This window comes from Balaenoptera musculus, chromosome X (assembly GCF_009873245.2).
Source record: "Balaenoptera musculus isolate JJ_BM4_2016_0621 chromosome X, mBalMus1.pri.v3, whole genome shotgun sequence".
Lineage (NCBI taxonomy): Eukaryota > Metazoa > Chordata > Mammalia > Artiodactyla > Balaenopteridae > Balaenoptera > Balaenoptera musculus.
In genome coordinates, this window is record NC_045806.1 from 18,493,881 (window position 1) to 18,510,405 (window position 16,525).

The 16,525-nt window shown below is 45.3% G+C and overlaps 1 protein-coding gene and 1 pseudogene across 1 annotated transcript; one reads left to right on the top strand and one right to left on the bottom strand.

Annotated features, from left to right (window-relative positions):
- The first annotated feature begins 4,819 nt into the window (after positions 1-4,819).
- Positions 4,820-5,951, top strand: LOC118888961 (40S ribosomal protein S3-like). Its single transcript, XM_036840486.1, is given in 3 exon segments — positions 4,820-4,910; positions 5,076-5,765; positions 5,768-5,951. Coding segments are annotated over 3 exon segments (957 nt in total). The 3' UTR covers positions 5,944-5,951.
- Positions 5,952-15,032: 9,081 nt separating this feature from the next.
- Positions 15,033-16,079, bottom strand: LOC118889146 (annotated as a pseudogene).
- Between the last annotated feature and the right edge of the window lie 446 nt (positions 16,080-16,525).

The window sequence follows — 16,525 nt, forward strand, 5'->3', positions numbered from 1 at the left end:
TCCTTCACGCATCAGACAAGGTAACCTTTGAAAAGTTGTAAATCAGATTATGACACTTCCCTGCTCAGAATTCTTCAGTGGATTTCCATCACATTTGGAATAAAAGTCCATGTCCTGGGTAGATCTGGACCCCACCTAATTTATTTCTTATCACTCTCCTCCTCCCTCACTTTGATCTGGCCACACTGGCCTTCTTGCTGTTTATCAAAAACACTAGGCTCATTTCAGCTCCTAGGGCTTTGTACTTGCTGATTCCTCCTCATCAGAGATCTTTGTATGTTTGGTTCCCTCACCAGGCAGTGTGGATATGTCACAGATGGAAGCGAGCATGGCATTAATTGCCATGCAAGTCAAAGAAATGTGGGTGTTTCATTAGACTTGCCTTGCTGATATCCTGATATCCTGTGTTAGATCATTAGGGCAACTTGAAACATACAACTTGGAAATTGCTAGTCATTGCTTGGGATTTTATTTTTATTTTGGGGGCGATTTTATTATTCAGGGGCTACTACCTGATCCTGAACCTGCCAGAACCCCAATGCATCAGATCTTGGACCACTTTGAGAACTTTGCCTGTGCTTTTGTGACCTAAATCAAGCAATGATCAATCCCCAAAGAGAATTTATAATTGCAGTCTTAACCAATCAAATAATGCCTTTCAGAATCCTGCCTTATTTGAGAAAAATTCCTCTTTTGACCCTATTCAGCCCTTCTGCTTGGGGAAATTTGCAGAGACTCACTGAACTCGCTTTGATATGACACTGTTTCCCCTTGCCTGGTGAGTAATAAACTCAGCTTTGATCATTCAGCTCTGCTGGTCTGGTTATTTCAATGTGACAGTGCTTTAATGATTTAATTTTCTTCCCCTGCATTGTTTTAGGCCTTTTTTCGCTAATATTTTAGGAACTCTGGTACTTAACGTTGGTCTCTTTGTTTTCCAAAACCCCTTGTGGGAACATAGTGTTTTCCTTCCGAGAGAGGAAGGATTCTACTGATCTGGAATAGGGACAACCACCCGACTGATTTAGGTAGCTCGTTCTTCTGCAAGATTATTATACAAGAATCCATTCCTAAAACTCCATCAAATCCGAATCCTTTTCAGACACACCCCGAACTAACCCCCCTCTAAACCAAACCAAACCAAACCCCTAAACTTTAATTACTATAGCTATTTATTTTGGTTCCTCTCTGTGGGTGAGATTTACATTAATTAGAGTATAATGAAGCCTGCCCTTTCAAACAAATTTATTCCTTTGTTTGCATTCACTTGAGCAAACCGAATGCCCTGTATGTGAGCAGCAAAAGGGAGGCACTGAAATCGGCTTTTACAAGCCAGACCCCCAGACCTCACCTTCCCAGTCCTTCCCAAGACGCAGCTTTCCCCACTTGAGGTTTGTGAACAGAGGCGTGTGTGTGTGTGTGTGTGTGTGTGTGTCTTGTTGTTTTCCTACCTGCAGAAGAGACACATTTTCTCAGAAAACATTTCTTTCTCTGCGGCTTTCTGGTTAGTATTCAGGCCATCACCTCTGTTATCAGACGGTGGCAACAAAGCTTTTCCGCTCGAATCTTCGGCGAGGTGGTGGGGGAATGGATTGCACAGTAATGAGCTGTTTTTGCAGGCTTCCTTCGGGAGCCTTTGCTTATATCCCTTGGCAAGAGGAACTAATTCAAAACAGCAACCCAACCCTGGGGCATCTAAAATTCACAGAAATTCAGCTGACTTGACAGTACGAGGGTCTCACTGAAAATTCAGGGCTGTAAATCAGAGCTTCGTTCTTCAAGGGGAGGGGTGGCCAGAGGTTTTCTGGAACCTTATATAAGTCTTTTATCCCCATCGCTGTTTTCAAGCCAACTGAAGATGGTAGGGAGCGTGCTGGGAGCAGCTTTTCTCTCCTGATTATGCCGTTTCACCCTCTAAGCAGCAGGAACCCAGAGCCTCAGAGCGCTTCCTCCGGAGACGCAGTCACGCAAGGCGTGACTCTTCCCAAGCTTGGCCTGTAGACCTCGATCTCCTGAGGGTAGGGCCCGGGCTTTTTCTCTTTAGACCTTCAGGAGCTAACGCGGCGCCTGGCACTTAGTGGCCCCTCGACGTCTACTCGGTGGGTGTTCAGTGAGTGGCGGTGGGGCTGGCGGTGGCCGCCCGCTTGCATTTCCCGAGCCGTCGTCGCCGCCATCCCCTCGCGGGGGTTCCGGGTGTCAGTTACCCCGCGGGGGCGGCCATTCCTGCCGGCTCCGGCCTGCGGGTCTCGTCTCCTGTGTTCAGCTGTTAGTCCTCCTTTCCATCCAGTCTCTTTCTCCTCAGAATATGGTGATCCTCCATCTCTAGAGACTTCTCCGCCTCCACTGTGAGGAACTTGCTGAAAACACACACACACCCAGATACACACACAGACACACACAGACACATACACACAGATACGCTCAGAAACACACAAAGACACACAGACACACACCCAGACACACACCAAGACACACACAGACACACACACACAGATACACACAGAAACACACAAAGACACACACACACCCACAGACACACACAAAGACACACAGACACACACACACACACCCAGAGACACACACACAGACACACCCAGACACACACACAGACATACAGACACACACACAGACACACAGAGACATACACACAGACACACACACAAAGACAGACACAGACACACACACAGACACACACAAAGACACAGACACACAGACACACAGACACAAAGACACACGAAGACACAGACACACAGACACACAGACACACAGACACACATAGACACACAGAGACACAGGCACACAGACACACACATGGACAGATGCACAGATAGACACACAGACACAGACACACACAGACACAGACACACAGACACAGACAGACAAACACACAGACAGAGACAGACACAGACACACACACAGATACACACAGGCACAGACAGATACAGACACACATAGACACACAGAGACATACACACAGACACACAGACAAAAACAGACACATAGACACACAGACACCAACAGACACACACACAGAGACACACACAGAGACACACATAGACACACACCCTTATGGCCTACTCTCCCGCTCTCCAAATTTCCTCAGTCTTTTGTAGGTTCCAGTTTCCTTCTCTCTTACCCTCACATCTCTCCCTTCACCCTCAAGGGTCTCCTCATTCTTTCAGCCCAGACTGACCATCTGTAATCCCAGCTTCTGCCCTGACTTCCGACTTTTCTTACCCTCCATTTCTGCTCCTTTGGTGGGTTTCACCCCTTCACCCCCTGGCACTCCCCTTTATTTAATCTTAATTTAATCTAACCTCCCGTATATCTTAATTTGCTGGAGGTTGGAATTGGGAAGCGGTGGTCTTTACCTTTCAGACCGACACTGTGAACAAGTGAAATAGCCGAGCAGTGATAGTTTTAGGGTACGCTAGTAGAAATTACATATATTCCTTTTGAGCATGTGGGATAATTATTAAGAGGATAAAGCTGGATAAAGCCATACTGTGTTGTTTCATTTAAACCAGTGATTCTCAACCAGAGGCAGTTTTGCTGCCAAGGGGACATTTGGCAATGTCTGGAGACATTTTTAGTTGTCACAACTGGAGGTGGGGGAGGAGGGATGTTCCTGGCATCTAGTGGGTAGAGGCCTGGGAGGTGCTAAATAACCTACCGTGCACAGGATGCTCCGCAACAGAGAATCACTGGGGCCAAAATACCCACAGTGCCGAGTGGGAGAAACCTTGGCTTAGACATTCTTCTCCCTTCTTCCCCAGGCCCTCCTCTGCCCTGTCTCCTGATATTCTGGGTCCTCACAACCTAAGCTTGTCACTTGTGTCCCATGTCCCCAGTTGCTGGGTTTACCCACTGCCTGGAGAGCACGCCATGCTTGGTTTGAATCTCCACGGTGCAAGCTCACCATGAACACTCCTTTGCTCTTGGAATCCTGGTTGGTGGGAGCAGGAAGGGCCTTCCAAAGTTTTTCTTTCACCCACCTTCTGATTCTTCAGAGGAAAAGAAGTGACTTTGCTAAGGTCACAGAGCTACTCAGGGTCTACTCTGGGGGCTCCAGCAGGGGTCCCCACTTCCAGCGCCCTTCTCTTTCTACTCACTCACTGCTTTGGGTCAAATAGAAGAAATACCAGCTGACTGCCTGGGCTAGGACAGGAATCAGATGGATGGGGCTCATTGATGCACTTCCCACTTTGCTTTTCTGGGTTGCATGCTCCCGTGCTCGGGCAAGGGTCCCTGCCAGCACCTTCCTGTTCTCGTAGGGGGGACGCCTCGACGTCCAGTGCCGTGCTGGGCAGGGCATTAGGGACGACAGCTTTGGGCAGGCTGTCTTCATGCTGCGCCATGTAGCCAACTACGTACTGAGTCAAGCAGTGCCTGAATCTGGGAACAGAATAGCGTAGACACAGACTTTCTGCAGTCAGGAAACACAGTTTGAGACAATTACAAGGCAATTTGGGTAACTTCCGTGTCTTCCTTCCCTCCCTCACCTCTCCCCAAACAACCACATTTTATCAGTGAGGAAAAGGACCTTTTGGTGGGAGGGAGAGGGGATGGGCCAGTGTTTTTCCAAGTAGGGTTCTTGGACCTACAAGCCTCAGAATGGCTTTGGGGGAATGTAAAAATGAATATTCCTAGACCTACATTTTTCATCTCCGGGGTATGGGGCCTCACACTGAAATTTTTAACAAGTTCCCAGGGTATCCTTCTGTAGTCAGAAGTTTAAGGACCACTGACCCAGACATTTGAATAATTAGGCTTTTTTTTTTTCCCCAAACAATCTCAGAAAGTCAGAAGCTTGTAGACAATGTCTGAATGTCAGAGAGAAAATATGCTGCTAAAAAAAGACAAAGAAAAACAAACAAAACCATGTCTCTTCCTGGTGACATCTCATGGCCGTAAGGTGACTGAGTTTGCGTGGAGCTTTGAAGATGTAAGGGCCACATCTGGGAATGTGTACAACATACCAGGGAGGGATCAGGCTTTGCTCCTGTTGCGAGTTTTGAAAGGGCTGGCACTGGCCTTCTTCTGCTCTCCTGGCACCTCTTGGGTTCCCTCTTAAGGCCTCTTCAAGAGCCCTTTCTTTGAGAGCTGCTTTTTACCCAGCTCCCCAAGGGTGCTCAAGGTGCCTGCTCATCGATCCACCTTGAACAGGCACCAATATGTTCTAATTAAGAGAGTGTACAGGCTTTTCCTTTCGGCGGCACATGGTGGCAAGAAGGCGGTGCAGATTTCCAAGAAGAGGAAGTTTGTCGCTGACGGCATATTCAAAGCTGAACTGAACGAGTTTCTCACTTGGGAGCTGGCTGAAGATGGGTACTCTGGAGTTGAGGTCCGAGTTGCACCAACCAGGACAGAAATCATTATCTTGGCCACCAGGACACACAATGTTCTTGGTGACAAGGGCCGGCGGATCCGGGAATTGACTGCTGTGGCTCAGAAGAGATTTGGCTTCCCTGATGGCAGTGTAGAGCTTTATGCTGAAAAGGTGGCCACAAGAGGTCTGTGCGCCATTGCCCAGGCAGAGTCTCTGCGTTACAAACTCCTAGGAGGCCTTGCTGTGCGGAGGGCCTGCTGTGGTGTGCTGCGGTTCATCATGGAGAGTGGGGCCGAAGGCTGCGAGGTCGTGGTGTCTGGGAAACTCCCAGGACAGAGGGCTAAATCCATGAAGTTTGTGGATGGCCTGATGATCCACAGTGGGGGCCCTGTTAACGACTGTGTCGATGCTGCCGTGCGCCATGTGCTGCTCAGACGGCAAAGATCATGCTGCCTTGGGACCCAACTGGTAAGACTGGCCCTAAGAAGCCCCTGCCCGATCACGTGAGCATCGTGGGACCCAAAGATGAAATACTGCCCACCACCTCCATCTCCGAGCAGAAGGGTGGGAAGCCAGAGCCGCCTGCCATGCCCCAGCCGGTACCCACAGCATAATAGGGTCTCCTTGATCTGCAGTCTGGATGTTGCTCTATAAAGACATTTAATAAAATCTTTTTAAAAGAAAAAAAAAAAAGAGTATACAGGCCGTGGCCACAGTCCTCATTTTCACAGTAATGCTCACTGGTTTTTGGCTCCTGCCCAAGCATGAAGGATTTTCCAGGGGTGGTGACACTCCGTCTGTGCAACTAGCAAAAGTCCTGGGTTGGTGTCTCTGTTTATTCTCTTGCATTTTGCAGGACGAAGCTTTGGACTCAGCTCTCCTTTCTCTCTTTCGAAAACCCGCAGTCCTTTGCGGAGGGGATGCTGCCGTGCTGTCTTGCTGCTCCGATGTCCCAGAAGCACAGCGGTTCCCTGAGCATGGACCCTATTATGTTTTCCTTCAGAAAGAGATGAAGAGCACACATCCTTCTGTTTTGTGCCAAAAAAAATCTGCATGATTATCTGACCTTAACTGATGGTCACTTTTTTATTTTCAAGTGGGGAGAAAAGGAGTCACAGTACCCAAGTTAGTTTTACAAACTCCCCAGCAGCCCCTAAAACAAATGTCAAAGTTTTGAAACCAGTCATACACATAAGATAGTCACTTGTTCTCTGTTTCTTATATACCCCAGGGCCTTTGCACTTGCTGTTCCCACTGCCATGTATGCTCTTCATCCGGATAACCACTTGGCTAGCCTGGTTCCCTTGCTTCCTTCTGCTGTCTGCCTAAATGTCTCCTGTTCATGGAGGCCTTCCCTGACCATCCACTATAAAATGGACACTCACTTCCACCCTTGATGCTCCCTCTTCTCCTTTCCCTGCTTCACTTCCCCCCACACCAGCCATCTACCCCTGATGAATTTTATACAGAGTAGCTGTTTGGTTTTTGTGTGTGCATCTGCCCAGCAAAAGGGAAATTCCATGAGGGTAGGGTCTTGTTTTTTTGTTCACTGCTGTAGCCTCAGCACCTACAACAGTGCCTGGCATAGCAGACTCTCAAGCAATACTGGATGTGTGAATGAGTGAATGGATGTAGAAATGAGGCCCCGAATACTATCTTATTTTTATATAAATTTTCTCCAGAGTGGACATGCATGTAAGGAGAGAAGTCATGGAGTTATAGGGGTCTGAAAAAAGATGGACCTCTGACCTACCTCTAAACCTGTGGTGATGGTTTCTCTTTACTACCAACTGCCGTTCCCAGAAACCTTAGGAAATGTTTGAAAAAGAAAAAAAAACTAATAAAAATCCTTTCACTTTCATTAGTGGAAACCTTTGTATCAAGTAGGTACAGGAGAAACTCTCTATTTCTGCCTACTGAATCAATATTTTTTATTTTAAATTTATTTATTTATTATTTATTTTATTTATTTATTTTGGCTGCGCTGGGTCTTAGTATGGCATGCAGGATCTTCATTGCGGCATGTGGGATCTTTAGTTGCGGCACACAGACTCTTAGTTGCGGCATGTGGGATCTAGTTCCTTGACCAGGGATCGAACCCGGGCCCCCTGCATTGGGAGTGCACAGTCTTACCCACTGGACCACCAGGGAAGTCCCTGAATCAATATTTGAATCTCAGTATTCACCAGGAGACTCCAGACTTTTGCAAAGAAGATTGGGCAAGGCACAAACCTACATCCAAGCATTTCTCGCCTCCATTATTAATATTACTTCCCCCTGAATATGCTGCAAGCCACGTGTACACATTTTTTTTTATTCAAGTATAGTTGATTTACAATATTGTGTTAACACGTGTACACATCTTGTTTTCAGTAATACCACTTTTTCACGTATATAGACTAGAGAATAAGAATATATGTATGTGTTTTTTATATCTGTATATCTATATCTATATCTATTCCCACCATCCCTACCACACACAAATGCAAGAAACAGGAGGGGCAAAATTTGTACGATGTTTTTTACGGTCAACCCACTCTCTTTCTCAAGACTTCGGATAATTGAAATGTAAGCTAGATTCAGTAATTAGTAACTATTCTTGCCAGTAAGTTATAATGGCTCATTTATAATCTTTTCCAGTCTTACCATCTTCTTGGACTATCTAAAGCTACTAGCTCTGAAACCTGTTGGATCATCAGAACTGCTTGAGGTGTTAAGCCTGAGTTTCTCCACCTTGGCACTACTAACAACTGAGGCCAGATCATTTTCTGTTGGGGGACTGTCCTGTGCACTGTAGGATGTTTAGCAGCCTCCCTGGCCTTGACCCACTAGTTACTAGTAGCCCCCGCCCCCTGGTTATGACAACCCAACTGTCTCCAGATGTTGCTACATGTCCCCTGGGGGCAAAATCATCCCCCAGTTGAGAACCACTGAGTTAAAGCAACAAGACAGATGCTGGAGTACCCTGAGCCCCTTGTCTTCAGGGAAGGCGGATTTGGGACTCGTTCTCCTGCTCCTCGCTGGACTGCCTTGTGAGTAAACCCCCTCTTCACTGCACACCTCGCTATCTCAGCGCTTTGACTTGACAGGTATAAGTAACTTCAGTACAGCACAGACAGAAGCCTACACAACCCACTGAACCAACCTTAACCACTGGGGGCAGACACCAAAAACAACAGGAACTACGAACCTGCAGCCTGCAAAAAGGAGGCCCCAAACACACTAAGTTAAGCAAAATGAGAAGACAGAGAAACACACAGCAGATGAAGGAGCAAGGTAAAAACCCACCAGACCAAACAAATGAAGAGGAAATAGGCAGTCTACCTGAAAAAGAATTCAGAGTGATGATAGTAAAGATGATCCAAAATCTTGGAAATAGAATGGAGAAAATACAAGAAACGTTTAACAAGGACCTAGAAGAACTAAAGAGCAAACAAACAATGATGAACAGCACAATAAATGAAATTAAAAATTCTCTAGAAGGAATCAATAGCAGAATAACTAAGGCAGAAGAACGGATAAGTGACCTGGAAGGTAAAATAGTGGAAATAACTACCACAGAGCAGAATAAAGAGAAAAGAATGAAAAGAATTAAGGACAGGCTCAGAGACCTCTGGGACAACATTAAACGCACCAACATTCAAATATAGGGGTCCCAGAAGAAGAAGAGAAAAAGAAAGGGACTGAGAAAATATTTGAAGAGATTATAGTTGAAAACTTCCCAGTATGGGAAAGGAAATAGTCAATCAAGTCCAGGAAACACAGAGTCCCATACAGGATAAATCCAAGGAGAAACACGCCAAGACACATATTAATCAAACTATCAAAAATTAAATACAAAGGAAAAATATTAAAAGCAGCAAGGGAAAAACAACAAATAACACACAAGGGAATCCCCATAAGGTTAACAGCTGATCTTTCAGCAGAAACTCTGCAAGCCAGAAGGGAGTGGCAGGACATATTTAAAGTGATGAAAGGGAAAAACCTACAACCAAGATTACTCTACCCAGCAAGGATCTCATTCAGATTCGATGGAGAAATTAAAACCTTTACAGACAAGCAAAACCTAAGAGAATTCAGCACCACCAAACCAGCTTTACAACAAATGCTAAAGGAACTTCTCTAGGCAGGAAACACAAGAGAAGGAAAAGACCTACAATAACAAACCCCAAACAATTAAGAAAATGGTAATAGGAACATACATATCAATAACTACCTTAAGTGTAAATGGATTAAATGCTCCCACCAAAAGACACAGACTGGCTGAATGGATACAAAAACAAGACCAGTATATATGCTGTCTACAGGAGACCCATTTCAGACCTAGGGACACATACAGAGTGAAAGTGAGGGATGGAAAAAGATATTCCATGCAAATGGAAATCAAAGAAAGCTGGAGTAGCAATTCTCGTATCAGACAAAATAGACTTTAAAATAAAGACTGTTACAAGAGACAAGGACACTACATAATGATCAAGGGATCAACCCAAGAAGAAGGTATAACAATTGTAAATATTTGTGCACCCAACATAGGAGCACCTCAATACATAAGGCAAATGCTAACAGCCATAAAATGGGAAATTGACAGTAACCCAATCATAGTAGGGGACTTAAACACCCCACTTTCACCAATGGACAGATCATCCAAAATGAAAATAAATAAGGAAACACAAGCTTTAAATGATACATTAAACAAGATGGACTTAATTGATATTTATAGGACATTCCACCCAAAAAGAGCAGAATACACTTTCTTCTCAAGTGCTCATGGAACATTCTCCAGGATAGGTCATATCCTGGGAAACAAATCAAGCCTTGGTGAATTTAAGAAAATTGAAATCGTATCAAGTATCTTTTCCGACCACAACGCTATGAGATTAGATATCAATTACAGGAAAATAATCTGTAAAAAATACAAACACATGGAGGCTAAACAATACACTACTAAATAACCAAGAGGTCACTGAAGAAATCAAAGAGGAAATCAAAAACTACCTAGAATCAAATGATAATGAAAACACGAAGACTAAAAACCTATGGGATGCAGCAAAAGCAGTTCTAAGAGGGAAGTTTATAGCAATACAATCCTACCTCAAGAAACAAGAAACATCTCAAATAAACAAACTAACCTTACAGCTAAAGCAATTAGAGAAAGAAGAACAAAAAACCACCAAAGTTAGCAGAAGGAAAGAAATCATAAAGATCAGATCAGAAATGAATGAAAAAGAAATGGAGAAAACAATTGCAAAGATCAATAAAACTAAAAGCTTGTTCTTTGAGACGATAAACAAAATTGAAAAACCATTAGCCAGACTCATCAAGAAAAAAAGGGAGGAGACTCAAATCAATAGAATTAGAAATGAAAAAGGAGAAGTAACAACTGACACTGCAGAAATACAAGGGATCATGAGAGATTACTACAAGCAACTCTATGCCAATAAATTGGACAACCTGGAAGAAATGGACAAATTCTTAGAAAAGCACAACCGTCCGAGACTGAACCAGGAAGAAATAGAAAATATAAACAGACCAATCACAAGCACTGAAATTGAGACTGTGATTAAAAATCTTCCAACAAACAAAAGCCCAGGACCAGATGGCTTCACAGGCGAATTCTATCAAACATTTAGAGAAGAGCTAACACCTATCCTTCTCAAACTCTTCCAAAATATAGCAGAGGGAGGAACACTCCCAAACTCATTCTACAAGGCCACCATCACCCTGCTACCAAAACCAGAGAATGATCTCACAAAGAAAGAAAACTACAGGCTAATATCACTGATGAACATAGATGCAAAAATCCTCAACAAAATACTAGCAAACAGAATCCAACAGCACATTAAAAGGATCATACACCATGATCAAGTGGGGTTTATCCCAGGGATGCAAGGATTCTTCAATATACGCAAATCAATCAATGTGATAAACCATATTAACAAACTGAAGGGGAAAAACCATATGATCATCTCAATAAATGAAGAAAAAGCTTTTGACAAAATTCAACACCCATTTATGACAAAAACTCTCCAGAAAGTGGGCATAGAGGGAATCTACCTCAACATAATAAAGGCCATATACGACAAACCCACAGCAAACATCATTCTCAATGGTGGAAAACTGAAAGCATTTCCTCTAAGATCAGGAACAGGACAAGGATGTCCACTCTCACCACTATTATTCAACATAGTTTTGGAAGTCTTAGCCACAGCAATCAGAGAAGAAAAAGAAACAAAAGGAATCCAAATTGGAAAAGAAGAAGTAAAACTCTCACTGTTTGCAGATGACACGATACTATACATAGAGAATCCTAAAGATGCCACCAGAAAACTACTAGAGCTAATCAATGAATTTGGTAAAGTAGCAGGATACAAAATTAATGCACAGAAATCTCTTGCATTCCTATACACTAATGATGAAAAATCTGAAAGAGAAATTAAGGAAACACTCCCATTTACCATTGCAACAAAAAGAATAAAATACCTAGGAATAAACCTACCTAAGGAGACAAAAGACCTGTATGCAAAAAACTGTAAGACACTGATGAACGAAATTAAAGATGATACCAACAGATGGAGAGAAATACCATGTTCTTGGATTGGAAGAATCAACATTGTGAAAATGACTCTACTACCCAAAGCAATCTACAGATTCAATGCAATCCCTATCAAATTACCAGTGGCATTTTTCACAGAACTAGAACAAAGAATTTTACAGTCTGTATGGAAACATGAAAGACCTCAAATAGCAAAAGCAGTCTTGAGGAAAAAAAAAAACAAATGGGGCTGGAGGAATCAGGCTCCCTTACTTTAGACTATACTACAGGGCTACAGTAATCAAGACAGTATGGTACTGGTACAAAAACAGAAATATAGATCAATGGAACAGGATAGAAAGCCCAGAGATAAACCCACGCACCTATGGTCACCTAATCTATGATAACGGAGGCCAGAATATACAAAGGATCAAAGACAGCCTCTTCAATAAGTGGTGATGGGAAAACTGGACAGCTACATGTAAAAGAATGAAATTAGAATACTTCCTAACACCATATACAAAAATAAACTCAAAATGGATTAAAGACCTAAATGTAAGGCCAGACACTATAAAACTCTTAGAGGAAAACATAGGCAGAACACTCTGACATAAATCACAGCAAGATCCTGTTTGACCCACCTCCTAGAGAAATGGAAATAAAAACAAAAATAAACAAATGGGACCTAATGAAACTTAAAACTTTTGCACAGCAAAGGAAAGCTTAAACAAGATGAAAAGACAACCCTCAGAATGGGAGAAAATATTTGCAAATGAAGCAACTGGCAAAGGATTAATCTCCAAAATTTACAAGTAGCTCATGCAGGTCAATATAAAAAAAAAAACAAACAACCCAATCCAAAAATGGGCAGAAGACCTATATAGACATTTCTCCAAGAAGATATACAGATTGCCAACAAACACATGAAAGGATGCTCAACATCATTAATCATTAGAGAAATGCAAATCAAAACTACAATGAGATATCATCTCACACTGGTCAGAATGGCCATCATCAAAAAATCTAGAAACAATAAATGCTGGAGAGGGTGTGGAGAAAAGGGAACCCTCTTGCACTGTTGGTGGGAATGTAAATTGATACAGCCGCTATGGAGAACAGTATGGAGGTTCCTTAAAACCCTAAAAATAGAACTACCATATGACCCAGCAATCCCACTACTGGGCATATACCCTGAGAAAACCATAATTCAAAAAGAGTCATGTACCACAATGTTCATGGCAGCTCTATTTACAATAGCCAGGACATGGAAGCAACCTAAGTGTCCATCAACAGATGAATGGATAAAGAAGATATGGCACATATATACAATGGAACATTACTCAGCCTTAAAAAGAAATGCAGTTGAGTTATTTGTAGTGAGGTGGTTGGACCCAGTCTGTCATACAGAGTGAAGTAAGTCAGAAAGAGAAAAACAGATACTGTATGTTAACACATATATATTGAATATTTTAAAAAAAAAAGTGGTTCTGAAGAACCTAGGGGCAGGACAGGAATAAAGACGCAGACGTAGAGAATGGACTTGAGGACACGGGGAGGGGGAAGGGTAAGCTGGGACAAAGTGAGAGAGTGGCATGGACATATATACACTACCAAATGTAAAATAGGTAGCTAGTGGGAAGTAGCCGCACAGCACAGGGAGATCAGCTGGGTGCTTTGTGACCACCTAGAGGGGTGGGATAGGGAGGGTGGGAGGGAGACGCATGAGGGAGGAGATATGGGGACATATGTGTATGTATAGCTGATTCACTTTGTCATAAAGCAGAAACTAACACACCATTGTAAAGCAATTATACTCCAATAAAGATGTTAAGAAAAAGACAGATGCTGGGGGATTCTGATTGAGTAGGGGCCTGGGAACGTGTGCTTGAAAACAGCTACCCCAGGTAAGTGCCACGATCTGCCGGAGTTGAGGAGTCCTGCCCAATTTATTCTCCCAGGCGATGACAATACATTCCTCATTCTGAGCCCTGGCGAGGATCCAGTTTTCAGCTAACTGAAAGTGGAGTGTCAGAAAAAGACGCTTTTGGAGGAAAAATAGAAGAAAGAAGTTATTGCCATTTCCTTTCCTCGTTTCCCTCTCCCTGAGGTGAGAGACACTGAGTCTGACAGAAGCCAAATTGTCAAGTGGCAAAATTGGAAGCAGTCTAGCCTCACCCAGGAAACAAAGAAAGAAATAGGAAGTGAAGTTTGTGCTTTTATCAGTCCGTGGGCACCTGGCCACTCAGACTGATATCGCAGGGGAGGCCCGGGCCTTTTGCAGGGAAGACGGCACTAAGAACAAATGCTCCGGATCGCAGTGGTGGATGTTAGCACGGTCTCCGAGAAAGGGGGCCATCAACAGTCTGAGTTAAGAATCTAAAAGGAGAGTGGCAACTCTGAAGACATGGGTCTAACCTGTGGCCCTTCAGCCATTCATTTTGATGTGGCTCTTTTTAAGCCTACGTTCCTTTCTTGTGATTCTCTAAATCATGACCCGGCACACAACGGCCACTGGGTTTTCGTCTCCGAAAGTGGATGATCAGAGTCAGCAGTGTGGAGATGCAGGGCCCGTATACGTCTAGATCATCCTTATGTATATTGCCTCTCATTTCTTTCTCTCTCTTGTTTCTTTTCTTATAAAAATGTGGGAGTAGGTATTTATGTTTAAGTTGAACTATACGAAATCTCCATTTTCATACATTAAAAAAGGAGAGAGTATTGGTGATTTCCTATAGCTAATCCTAATCTTTTCTGTATCTTCTCCTTCTCCCCACCCCCTTCTCTCTCTGTCTGTCTCAATATCTTGCCATGGCTCTATTCTCTTATTTTCTTGCCTTTGCAATCACATGTGTATTACCCAGACTACCAGCTGTGAAGGTCAATAGATAGTACCAGGAAAAATTAAGAAAAAGAAGAGGTTTCAAATTTCAATAAGTGTTAATTTGAGAACCCACTGATGCACTTCGTATATCTGGAGGGGAGGTTCTCTGTGGTCCAGCTGAAGCAATGGCCTGTGAAATTCTTGATCCTGCAGAATGGACCACTCCTGATGAGAATGTGAATTTGTTTGTGTCACCATTTTTTTTTTTTTTTTTTTGGCTCAGAAGTGTATTTAATGACTCCAGCTCACGGCCCCTCCCCTGCAACTCCGGCTTTGTCTCCCATGAGTGGTCAGCAGAGGTTCCCTGAGAGGTTCAGGAGGGGGTCCAGGGACCTTGGGCCTGGAAGGGAAAGGCCATCGTCTCTCCTTGTGGCCTTTGGTAGCTGCTGGGTGGAGGCTGTGGGACGGGGGTCCCAAGCCCAGGGCCTCTGGGTGCTGCACATCTCACAGCCGGGTCAGCTTTGGGGCACTGATGAAGGTGCAGGAAGGGCAGGGCCAGCCGGGCTGAAGGGCGCTGGGGAGGCTGGAGCCAGCTGGCTGAGGGGCTTGGGGCAGCCTAGTTCCCCATCCATCTTCTGGGGGCGCTGAGGATTGTGTCCTGCGGCTTCTCGGGGGGCTGAGTCCCGGTCCCGCTGGCCCCCACAGAAAGCAAGGCTGTATTCAGGGACACACAGGCACCTCCCGATGACCCAGCGCTGCACAGCCGGTGGGAAGCCGAACCTCGAGAATATCTGCTCCTGGAGGGCCCCAATGGTGCAGTGGGGGTGGACCGGCGGCGAGACATGGGCAGAGGCTGCAGCATCTTCAGCTGTGCCGTGTAGCCTGATGGGGCCGGGAGGGAAGCAGGCCTCCTGCAGCTGGATGCTGAGGGCCACATGATGCTGGGCCAGGATGGCTGCTGCTTGGGCTGCCCGCCCCTCATCCCCACCCTCTCTGGCCCGGGTCAGGCGCCCTGCTAGCTCCTCATTCTGTCCTTCCACGCTGGCACCTCGGACCAGGGCTGCCCACCGCTGAGCTTCCTGAGGGTTGGCGAAGTGCAGGCTGAGAGTCCCAGGCCCTCCTGGTGGAGGCTGCAGCTCATGCTGGATGGGGCCTCGGACGGTGTAGGAGACTGACTCCCAGGGCCGCTCCAAACTGACCGCCCCGGGCCCCGAGCCAAGCAGCTCCAGCCGGAAGCGCCCTGGTCGCTCGGCGTCCGCGCTCAGCTGCAGCCTCCGCAGCTGCGCCTGGGCGTCCGACCCCGCGCCCAGCGGCCTCACCGCGGCGTGCACGGCCAGGAGCCCCGCGGCCCAGCCGGGGTCCGAGGCCGCAGCTGCGCCGCCCGCCGGCGGCGCCATCTCCGGTCCGGCCCCGGCCCGGCCCCACGAGCCCGCTTCCGTGGCCTCCAGCCGCTCTGTGTCACCATTTTGGCGTGTGAATAGTGCTGCTTTTTTCTTTATTTGGGCTTTTAGATTCAAGGGGACTTTTCTGGATGTGGGGATGTAGAGTTAGAGGGATTGTTAAAAGAGCCGTGACCTTAAGACCAAAAATCTCTATGTATGTGCTGACAAATAAAGCAAACCGGGCTGGACAGGCTTTGTCGTGCGGTCCCACTGATGGTCCAGGTGCCTGGTATCTAGTTTCCCATCAGAGTTTGCCTTCTGAATGAGCACTCTGGCCCTTGCAGCTTCTTTAAGTGGATCCTGTTGGCTGTCCTTACCCTGCTTGCCAACCTCACTTTTGTTTCCTGGATCACAAATGGAATTTGTCACCTTCTCATGGATAATACACCTCAAGTAACAAC